This window comes from Dermatophagoides pteronyssinus, unplaced genomic scaffold, assembly GCF_027571235.1.
Source record: "Dermatophagoides pteronyssinus isolate colony J.1.1.1.1 unplaced genomic scaffold, Derpt_VIB-CSIC_2022.12 sq0003, whole genome shotgun sequence".
Classification (NCBI taxonomy): domain Eukaryota; kingdom Metazoa; phylum Arthropoda; class Arachnida; order Sarcoptiformes; family Pyroglyphidae; genus Dermatophagoides; species Dermatophagoides pteronyssinus.
In genome coordinates, this window is record NW_027461527.1 from 1585704 (window position 1) to 1596752 (window position 11049).

General features: G+C 28.7%; 3 protein-coding genes across 13 annotated transcripts; 1 reads left to right on the top strand and 2 right to left on the bottom strand.

Moving 5' to 3' along the window:
• The first annotated feature begins 13 nt into the window (after nt 1-13).
• endos (endosulfine alpha) lies at nt 14-3017 on the top strand. Of its 2 annotated transcripts, none has more exons than XM_075825195.1 (4): nt 14-474; nt 1897-2265; nt 2328-2430; nt 2496-3017. In XM_075825195.1, the coding sequence occupies exons 2-4, from the start codon at nt 2242-2244 to the stop codon at nt 2750-2752; spliced, it is 384 nt and encodes a 127-aa protein (XP_075681310.1). In that variant the 5' UTR covers nt 14-474; nt 1897-2241; the 3' UTR covers nt 2753-3017. The 2 variants fall into 2 exon arrangements, with proteins under 2 accessions (XP_075681310.1, XP_075681311.1); XM_075825196.1 differs by lacking the exon at nt 14-474 and adding an exon at nt 1582-1735.
• A 1313-nt stretch (nt 3018-4330) lies between these two features.
• LOC113797969 (uncharacterized) lies at nt 4331-6481 on the bottom strand. Its single transcript, XM_027348444.2, has 2 exons — nt 5123-6481; nt 4331-5067 (listed from the first exon to the last, which is right to left on the bottom strand). The coding sequence occupies exons 1-2, from the start codon at nt 5649-5651 to the stop codon at nt 4460-4462; spliced, it is 1137 nt and encodes a 378-aa protein (XP_027204245.2). The 5' UTR covers nt 5652-6481; the 3' UTR covers nt 4331-4459.
• Nucleotides 6482-6811: 330 nt separating this feature from the next.
• Nucleotides 6812-10524, bottom strand: Aplip1 (JNK-interacting protein Aplip1). 10 transcript variants are annotated; one of them, XM_075825182.1, is made up of 4 exons: nt 10436-10524; nt 8952-9029; nt 8437-8885; nt 6812-8363 (listed from the first exon to the last, which is right to left on the bottom strand). In XM_075825182.1, exons 3-4 carry the CDS (start codon nt 8759-8761, stop codon nt 6955-6957), a joined length of 1734 nt encoding a protein of 577 aa, XP_075681297.1. In that variant the 5' UTR covers nt 8762-8885; nt 8952-9029; nt 10436-10524; the 3' UTR covers nt 6812-6954. The 10 variants fall into 10 exon arrangements, with proteins under 10 accessions (XP_075681297.1, XP_075681303.1, XP_027204195.2 ...); XM_075825188.1 differs by lacking the exon at nt 10436-10524 and adding an exon at nt 9543-9684 and having other exon boundaries at nt 8437-8821; XM_027348394.2 differs by lacking the exon at nt 10436-10524 and adding an exon at nt 9543-9684.
• Nucleotides 10525-11049: the final 525 nt, after the last annotated feature.

An 11049-nucleotide genomic window follows, 5' to 3' on the forward strand; every position in this document is an offset into this window, starting at 1 on the left:
TTTCGAAACGTTCGATTCGGTTAGATTTTTGATTTTGTTTTGCATTCAACTTGTATCGATTTGAAATGATTTAATCAAGTCATCCGCATTAATATCTTCTATTGACTTATTATTCTACATTTACATTGTTGATTATCATTTGGATAAAAATTCAATTTTCTTATGAAACAGAAGAAAATTTGGCTCGTGTAATTTAATCACGTTGGACAAAACGAATAAAAAAAATTAACTACCGTATATCATTAATTGTTATCTTGGCTGTTTTTTCCTATTTCATTCACTACACCATTAATTTTATCATTCAGTAAACATTCGAAAAATAGAGGAAAAAAATTATTGATCCTTTTTTTCAAGGATTGACTACTAGCGGTGTGAGTTTTAATCTTGATTTTTGAAATTGTCTCTTGAAATTATTTGTTTTCCGGTATCGTTTTTCTTTTCATTAAAGAACTTATACCAAATATTTATCTTTTCGTAAGTTTACTTTTTTTTATAAAACTTATTCCAAAAAAAAATCTCACTATAGAATTGTATTTTAAATTGTGTATTTGGTTTATTTTATGAAATTCATGCCGGTGTTGTGTGATTGTAATCCATACAAGTACATCACATACATAAATGTTCCATTCAAAAATCATTACAGATTTGATGCCATTTTGTTCTTCATCATTTTTATTAAAGATGAAAATAGCAATACAAAAATTAATTCTTCTGGTTGTTTTGTTGTGTTGATGTCAATCAAAAACAAAAACAAAATGTCAACTATCAATGATTATCTATCTAGTCATCATTGATGATTGTGTGTGTGCTACATAAATTCTTCCTCATTATGATTACAAGTGATTCTGTTTTTTTTCATTCATTCATTCGATCCAACAATTTTCTCCAAATTAATTTCATTTCTTTTGCTATGAATATTTTTAAAAATCATTTTCGATCAGTAACGTCAATCGATTAGAATAATGAAGGAATTTTTTTCTCTAAAAATAAACATCCCGTTTGGATCGTTTTAGTTTTTGAAAAATTTAAAATTATATAGACAATGTGGCCTGTAATGATATTGTATTGAATCGAAGTTTTTTTGCTTCTTTTATGATTTCATCAAATATGTTCTGATGTGGGTGTCATATATATCCCTCTCTCATCATCTTATATAGAACTATTTTAACTATATAAATTTTGCCACTGAATGTTTCTGGTGCCATTGCATTACACTGAAATAAAAATGATGATAAAAATATAAATGAAACCGAAAATAATACGTTCACAATGATGAGCATATAAGCAATATTGCAGCCCATAGAAAACAAAATAATTATTTTTAAAAAAACGATGTGATGTTTATATACACATCTATTCTTTTTCCATCGTATGTATAATAAATTGACAAATTTATGGTGATTGGATTCGGTATTTTTCTGGTTACTTTGGCTCATCACCATCAACTTTTTTTTATATAAATGTTTATCACATTTACCAGACGACAATAATAATAATCTACAATATCATAAACATAACCATAAACAAACTTTCTGGTTTCAACAACCAGCATATTTTTCCTTTTTCATTAATTTTAATTTTAATCATTATCGTTGTAAATATTAGTTTTGTTGCCCTATGTTATATTATTCAATTGGTACAATTAAACTATCATAATCATCATCATCATATTCGTAATTTGTTTATGTGTATATGTTTAATCTGTTATCATTTTGTCACCATTTTCCTTTAGAATGTATGTTGGTTTTAATGTTTATTTTAATTCCGATGATATTTTGTGATTCGATCTGTTTGTGATGTGTGTTTAGTGATATTAGTATGTTGTAGTTGCAATATTGGGAATTGTTTAATTCATCTAGATTGATTTTTTTTCTCATTGTATCTATTTTCATTTAGATTTTTCCAAGTTTTCATTTGAATTTGTTTTATTGTTGGAATCGTGGAGCTTTTGATTGGCCGATTGATTGTTTTTCTATATAGAACTACGTTTATCCAGAATCAAATCAACATTTGGAATCATTCGTGAACATTCATCACTATTGACTTTGGTCATAATCACTGAGTAGAAAAAATCAATTTATTTCTTCAAAATTGTTGCAAATAAACCGAAAAAAATCTGTGATTTGAAAAAAATTCATTATAAAAACAGCAACGACAACATTCAGAATTCTGAGAATCCGAAAAGATCGCATAAAATTTTATAGAATCGTTTCGTCAAATTAATCAATTTTAATCGACAATATGGCTTCTGTGAATGAGAATCCGGTATTTATTTTTTTAAATTAAACAATTCAAATTCATTATGACATTGTTTTTCTCCCAAAAAGGAATCAAAGATTGCCGAAAAAGAAGAAGAGAGTAAATTGAAAGCAAAATATCCACAATTACAGCGTCCAGGACCACAATTCTTGCAGAAACGTCTTCAAAAAGGAGTATGTTTCTCATTTATTGCCAATTCTTTTTCAGATTATTAACTTTATCTTTTTGAAAATTATGACAAAAATTTTTCGATTCAGGTGATTATAATATGGCCAAAGCAGCGGCGGCAAAAGGTGGAACACCAAAATCACGTTTATCAGTAAATCAGTCATCAACAGGAGCTGGTCCTGCGGTTAGTGGACCACAGCCACCATTACCGCCAACGGTTGTCGCACCGGTTACAACTGGTGAAGTGATACCAACACCTGATTGTCTGGCAACACGAAAAGCATCAATTCATGTTCCAAGTAAATTGGTTTCGGGTGGACCTTGACTTAATAATAATTATCATTTTTTAAATACAATTAAAATGAATGAATGATGATTGAATTGTTTGACCATCATCTTATAATTCAAATACCTGACTAATACAAACCCTAAAATCACTTATACACATTTCATTCATATTTGAATTCATAAACTGAAACTCATTCATATACACCCACACACACAATTTTTTAAATATACCATACAATTATTGTGATTATTCTTATTCTTATTATTATTATCATTATCTCTATAAATATTCGAATTTTCAATTCGTTCGTTTTTTTCTTGTAAAAAAATCTCACAAAATGTACCGTCCATCAATCGAATGAAAGTATGTGTGGAAATGGAAAATTTGTCGTTTCATTTCCATCATCATCATCATCAATATCATAAAACCTTGATTGATTTTTTCTAAAAATCCCAATTTTATCGTTCTTTTTTTATTATGGTAACAAAGCAAGCAATTCAAAATAAGCAAACCACACATGCCCTCTTTTTACTATCAAATCCAACAAAATTTTTTGAAATCCTTTTTTTATTTGTTTTCTGGCCTTGCATTCACCTTAACTATCCATAATATTATTCAGATATGAACCAACACCAGGGATAACCAAGCCAAAAAAGATTAGTCTGTAAGTTTAAGTTTTATTTAATGATAAATCATTTTTCATTGTGACCATAGAATGATGAATGACGTTCCCTCATATTTATCCTTATCCTTTTTCACCAAAAAAATGCAACTTTTATCTGCAAAAAATTTGAATTTAATTAACTTAATTTATTTGCCAACAATCTAAAACTATCCACATTATTATCTATAATTTTTAAACTAATTTGAATATTTTTTTTTCTATTTTTTCACCCTTTTTCTAATTCATCTAATATAAGGCTTCAAGCGACATTAAGCAAGCATTAATGGCTTCGAATTTCATGCGGAATATGATGACATTATAATGTTTTCTATCTGGCTTATATTTCCTCAAATTTCCATTAGCTTAGAAGAAACAAAAATTATCCGGAAAATTCATTTATTTTATATACAGTACCTATTATAATACCTGATATTATCATGACAAGAGATAAAATAATTTTCAAAAAGATTCATGTTGCCTTATTGGCAATCAACTGGGATTTTTTTAAAAGTTTTTTCTTTCATTTCACATTCATCATTATCATTTCGAATTGTAATCATTTATCATTTCATTATTTGATTGTTTTTCCCTTTCGTTATGATTTTTGTAAATATTCTTTTTGTTTTTGATAATTTTCTTATGTTATCATTGATTTAATTTCGGTTACAATCAAAACAATAAATCCACCACCGTGAACATTCTATCATTCTTAAAAACAAAAACGATTAATTTCTTCACAACAAAACTGTATGCAGTCACATACTAAAATTATAATTGATTTGAATTTCTAATTCATTCAAAAATACCTAAAATCTACCACAACATGAACAGTTGAAATTAAAACAATTCAATGTTTTTTTCCAATTCATTCAACTATAAAACCAAAAATTCATTGTGTTGATTGCGAATTCATTTCTATATTTCATTTTTTATCATTTATTCAATTCATTTACAAATCAAAAAAAAATTGCCATTTTCAAGGCCATATAAATTAGAGCAGAAAAACTAAATACAAGGAAAAAGATATATACAGTGATTAATCATAGATAAGATATTCTAAACAAATATAGCTAACATCATTAATCGTCTTTGTACATTGGATTACAATAAGCAGTTTCTTTGTTCAAGTTTTCTATTTGTTGTTGTTGTTGTTGAATTCTTTGGTTTTTCATATGACGAACCTGTTCTGAATTGATATATTGTCCATCTATTGTTGATTGTTGATTCATAGATGCTTGCGTTGGCGTTGATACCATTTTCGGTACTGTCATTTCAATAGAATTTTTTGATTTATGCGTTAGAGTAACATTCATTAATCGACTATCGTTTGAATGATAGTTTGAAAAAAATGGATTAACTATAAAATTATCATCTATGGATTGATGATTAATGACTGTCACAATTTCATCATCATTATCATCAGCAGTTGTCTCATCATTATCAATAGTGTTTGGTTCGATTGTTATAATGGCTGATTGAAGATGAAATTGTACAAATACAACTCGAACTTCAATTACAATCAATGTTGTGATTAGCATATCCATGATCATTGTGGTCATCTGAGCCCAGAATCCTGGTCCACGCCATACTCGATAATTCACCTGTGCCATATTTCTTAGCAAATCGGTATCTCTTAATGATTGTTGTGTCGTTAATGCTCCAGCCAAAGCTAACATTGTTGATAATACTTCACAAGCAAATTTGTAAATCAACTAATTCATTTTCTAATACAATTTACATACCTGCTACACTGATGGCATAAAGTTTATTACGAATTTGTGTTCGTACATAATATTCTTCATCATTTCGCGTTTGAATACGATTGGCCATCAAACGACTGGCGATAATGAAAAATCTTTTCATTTTTGTTGTATTCATTTCAAGATCATCAGAATTTGTATTCCAACTATCATGATACAATTCAATTAAACGAAATAAAATCATCGAACAAAAAATGATTAATGCCAATGCATGGCAGATGACAAAAAACGAAATGAAAACTTTTGGATGATCAGGAGTAAAAAAAGTGTCCATCGAATCACAATCTGAATCAATAATGATTCGGCCATCATCATCAACTTGTGCTGGAATCAATTTACGATATGTACACATTGACCATAGACCGTAATGACCATGTTCTTCAATCAAGCCAAGTTCGATACGTGATTCGAATGATGCCCATCGTGCTGAACAAATAGCGTAGAATTGTATTAATAAACAAGTTAATGCAAATGTAAATTGAATAATCAAAACGATTTTTGACATTTCCATGATTTGATTTGATGATATTTCTCCGTTTTCTTCGGATTAATGATGCAAACTTGAAGCAAATTCATTTCAAACTGAAAATATTCTATTTGAAGACCCGAATACATTCACAACGAATCATTATTATTATTAATGTTACACTATCAAAGAACACTTGTTGAAAATGCATTGACGCGTATCACCGCATAGTTTGATCAAAAGTTGAAAACAACAAAACAAAGACCCGAGGGCCAGTCAACCTTGTCGTTGTGTTGTATTCGAATGATGTTTAGTAAAAAAAATCTCTGACATTAAAAGCTAAAAATTCACCAAAAGCAATACAATTAACTATGTAATATTTTTTTCAAATGAAAATGACACGAAAACAAAATGCCATAAAACTATTATAGTTGTGAATTAAAGTTGACATCACGAAAATACGAATGAAATGAATGAAATAATAATGACGAACGATGTTGAAAGTGATGATAGCAAAAAAGGAAAATTAATTCATTCGTATCTTGAGGTATCCATGTACGTTTGTAGTTCTAAATATAAATTGAATCAATATCCAAAAATTGAAAAAATGAATTACAAAAATAAATAGCGAAAAAACTAGATATTTATCATTATAGCTGTCTTAAAAATTTGAATTAAGATAGAAAAAACTAGCTATGTTCGTTTGGGACCTGTACGTACAGCACATTAAAACTTTTTTTTTGGACAATTTTTTTTGAAGCAGTTTACCTTTAAGCTACACAACGGCAACGATGAGCAACTCTACTCATTGATCTCAATCATTGAGAATGGCCACACACAACATTTTGCCTATATGGCTCGGTTGTATAGCTGACCATTAGAAGAAAATGGTAAAGATCTAGATATTGAACAATGATAATCTTCATCATCATAATCATTCATTTATACGTAAAAAACAGGATACGTTTTGCTTTTCATTTTGTCTCGCCTTTGTCTTTCCTATGATTTTAAACGATTTATTATGAATGATTCATTTCAATGTCGACAATTATCATACATAACATCATCAACATTCCTCTTTTTTTTCTTCTTGATTAGAAAATTTTCGACATCGCCCTATTGTGCATCAAAAAATGAATTTATTCATATAACCATGAAATATTTTGAGAAAATGAGAAAAAACAAAGAAAAAACGCATCAATAACTTTAAATTATCAAACAATAAAAATTTTCAACAGTTAAAATGAAAACATTTCATATTATGTTTGTTGTTTGTGCGATTAGATATTTAAGTAATGTTGCGAATTATTGATAAAGATTCCATTAGGATTGAATCAGATTGAAATTATTAATTGAATGTTGTATCCATTGGAAATGTAATCTGAACAAAACGATTGTAGAAACGATGAAATGCACGACCAACTGATTCGGCTACATCTCGAGTATTAGAACAATCAACACCTTTAAAAACATGACATGCAAATCTTGTCTGAATAGATGGATGACGAGTGATGAATGCAAAATAATAGACATTATTTTTGAATTGATAACCACAATATGTGATCTGTACTAATGCGAAAAAATAATCATGTTTGTTACTTGTTGTTCGAGATTTGTTCGTAAGATTTGTTATATTAGAGGAATTATCAATCATACGTATACCAATATCGGACACTTCAATTAGGCAATTAAACGGATTATTCATTGAAAATTTTGCGGATGATTTCATTGTTGATTGTTGCACACCAATCGATACTCGTCGTATTGATTCATCTAATACATCTTCACCTTTTGCTTTGAATACTTCGATTGATCCAAGAAAATCCAAATTAAAGCGATCACGTTGTATACGAAAATCAATAAATGGATTCGAATCATGAAAGATTGGATTAGCATCCGTTTCGAACATAAATTCCGAATAATTGACATCGATGACCAATGATGAAGGAAATATTCCTCGATAACCTGTCCGTAAATTAAGACCATCCGACCATTGATCATCAAATTCTTCGTACAAATAGATTGCATCACCAATTTGCAGATCGATTTCATCTGGATGTCGGGCACAAAATTTGAACAATGCTCTATGTGTTGCATCTGGTAATTTGTTCACAGGTTTCAAATTTGTTTCTGATTGTGATTGTTGAAGCTGAGATTTTTGTTCATCACCTTCGTTGTCACAATCATCATTAGCATCATTACTCGTCATGGATGATTTTGATTCGAAGAATTCAATCTTTTCATTAAATGATGAAATAGCCGTCGTTGATGGTGAATCAATGTTGGATGAAACTCCTGAATCGCTACTTGTGTTTGTCAATCGAGAATGATGCTGTCGGTGACTAGATTGTTCCGTTGTCAATGATGATTTATCCGGTGATAACATCATCATCATCGACATCGTATCATCATGACTCCAATCCAATGATGAATGATCATCAGATATTGTTGAGATAAGATTATTTGTTTGTTTCTGTTGTGAATGTTGTTGTTCCGTTGAAGAGAAGATAATATTTTCTTTGTCATTATTGCCATAGTCATTTTTATTATTATCATTTTCTTTCACTTTATTATTATCATCATCATCGACATAATCATCATTGAGCATCTTAATCGAAAGGGTTTTACCGGTGGATGAATCAGTTTTAATTTCTAATAACATATTTGCCATTGTTAATTTCCATCGAAGACTTTTGGCCAAATTTTTTGATTGTTGATCAATACTATTTTGTCCCATTTGCCATATTTTTCCGAACGCTATACAATGAAAGATAAAGATTTAGATAAAGATATTCATTTCTTTGATGAGTGAATTAAAAAAAATATTTACGTTTTTTATCCGATGGTATTTTTGGCAACTGGCGACGTTTATGTTGACAATTATTTTTGGGTGTACTATTGAAAATTTTTTTGTCGGATGTTAGATAATCATTATCTTTGACATCATTTTCATAATCATCTTCATCATTGGGACTCAATAGATCATCGGGTACTAAACGATAACATTGATGTTGCATCGAAACTTTTGTCTTAAATGAATCGGGTATCGTTTCCAGATTTAATTTCATGAATGGTTTTGATGATTTTTGTTTATATGAATTTGTTGAATTCATTGGATTTTCAATTCCACTAGTCATCGTTGATGTTGATGCCATTTTTGACAATGTCCTTCTGATTGGGCTTTATGATCTGATCACGTTTTTTTCATTTCATTCCTTCATTCGTAATAAAGAAAAAATGTACATTATGTATTTCTTACTGCTGCTTCGATGTTTTTTTCTGGAACAGATGGAAATCAAAACAAACAATAAAAACACACATACATACACACCTTCATGCACATACCGACAATCCAAAGGCATTATAACCAAGGCAGCCAAGGTCCAATAGTAATTGTTTTCTAGGGTAGGAACTGTGTTTTGCCTATCAGAACAAAATAAAATAAAATGAAATAAGCTAGGGTTTTTTATAAAACATAGTGTGACAGGTAAGTGACCGTAAGGTAATCATTTTTCATTCATATATTTTATAAAAGTAAAAATCAGTGAGATAGAGTGAGAAAGAAAGCTAAAAAAAAACCAGAGATCACCCAAACAATTTCCGTTTGATTGTTCTGTAAATCATCATCATACTTTTTTTCATTCATGTAAGTGGTACTGATCTGGTTTCTACTAAATTTTAAATCGGAAATAAATTAAAGAAAAGGTAGTCGGAAAAATTTTCAAGCCATATGGTACCTATCAGATCCTGAACTAAGTATGATATTCAATGGAAAAAAATACCAAGAGAAATAAACTAGCACAGACACTTTAAAACATTTTAAATCGTGCATTATTATTGCACAATATATAATCATATTATACAGGTTTGATTTTTATGGGCAAATATTTTTGCTAAATGAAAAAATAAATAAATAAAAAATTACCCTTGAATTACCTTATAAATTGTTTTGGATTATAAAAATCATGAATGTCAATGAGGATTAATAATTTAGTAAATATGAAAAACAACAACAATAAATACAAATGACAGGTACAAATACTTTTTAATATCACTTTTTGATACAAAAATTAGTTTTGCCACATTTAATAGAAACTAATTTGATTCTTTTTTGCAAGTGTAGAAAATTAAAAACACACCCGAAAAAAAATTATATGACACAATAGATAATATAAATAAACGAAGAAAAAAATATTGAAGAATTATAAACAGAAAAAGGATAATAATTTTGGAACACTTTTAAATGACATACGAATACACTAGAAAGATGGAATTCAATTGAAGTATTCAGTTTTATTACTGCTATTGTTGTTGTTATTTAATGTCCTTGTCCATACAGTGTTGCGTGCACTATGAATTTATTGTGTAATGAAAAAAACCCGGTTCCGAATTCTTCATTCTTCATGAGCTGAATAATTTTAGCACTGTTGTCCATAGCTGTTTTTGTTGTTGTTTTCGGCCTTGCAAACCGAATCGTTAATAATGCGGAAATTTATTTCGACGACAAGTGTATATATGTTCTATATATACATGATAATGTTCATATCATCGAAAATAAGCTGAAAAAAAGAATCATATAGATGTATAAATGGAAAACTGGAATTCCTTGAGAATGTATTTTCATTGGAAAAAATGGAAAACATTTATCAATTGTACAGATGTTCGAATCTGTTATAATTTTGTTCTTGATTCAGAACTAAATTTTCAACTATCGAGTTAATTGTTCTTGCGTAATAATAATAATAATTGATTCTATTGAAAATGTTTGTTATTTTTGGCAAACCAAATAGCAAAAACAGATTCAAAGATAAACAAAAACAAAAACTTACTTAGCAACTAACCAAATTGAATTTTTTATTATTTTACAATTTCTATTAGCGAATTTGTGTGTCAGTTTGTGTCTGTGGATCTAAAAATTAATCAATCATAAGATTCATTCGATTCCATATAATAAACATATAATAATATGACTAAATTGATTCGCTAATTATAGACTGAAAAAATTGAATGATTTTTTGAACAAAATTCTATGCTTCGTTTATTTTGGAATCCATCGGTTATACCATTAGGAATATGATTTGAGATCGATTTAGATTAATCAATCAATTGATCAGACAACAATTGCATTTTTCATTTTAATCTTTTTTTTTGAAAAATGAAATTATTTTATTTTGAATTATTGAACTAAATTGAATGAAAATTATCGTCTTGATAAAAGAAAATTGAAGTCGGCGTCATCATTTTTTCTAGTTCATCATAAAGATACACAAGTGAAATGAATGTGATTAGGTTCTCTGTTGTTTCTTTCGTTCAAAATATATCATTTGAAAATAGAAGTGGTATGTTTTAGTTTTTATCCAAGTAAATTGTCGTTATTATTATCCATCCATTTAATGAACGTATTGTATCTATAGGTTGCATATTTGATGATTGTTGATTGCAA

Bases quoted from the DNA above. Each gene is read 5' to 3' on its own strand.
- LOC113797969 (XM_027348444.2), bottom strand. From the start codon at position 5,651: ATGGAAATGTCAAAAATCGTTTTGATTATTCAATTTACATTTGCATTA. The intron at 5,068-5,122 runs GTATGTAAATTG...TTGCTTGTGAAG, and splicing joins TTATGCCATCAGTGTAGCAG to TATTATCAACAATGTTAGCT.
- Aplip1 (XM_075825182.1), bottom strand. From the start codon at position 8,761: ATGGCATCAACATCAACGATGACTAGTGGAATTGAAAATCCAATGAAT. The intron at 8,364-8,436 runs GTAAATATTTTT...TTCATTGTATAG, and splicing joins AATACCATCGGATAAAAAAC to CGTTCGGAAAAATATGGCAA.
- endos (XM_075825195.1), top strand. From the start codon at position 2,242: ATGGCTTCTGTGAATGAGAATCCG. The intron at 2,266-2,327 runs GTATTTATTTTT...TCTCCCAAAAAG, and splicing joins CTTCTGTGAATGAGAATCCG to GAATCAAAGATTGCCGAAAA. The intron at 2,431-2,495 runs GAGTATGTTTCT...TTTGAAAATTAT, and splicing joins GCAGAAACGTCTTCAAAAAG to GACAAAAATTTTTCGATTCA.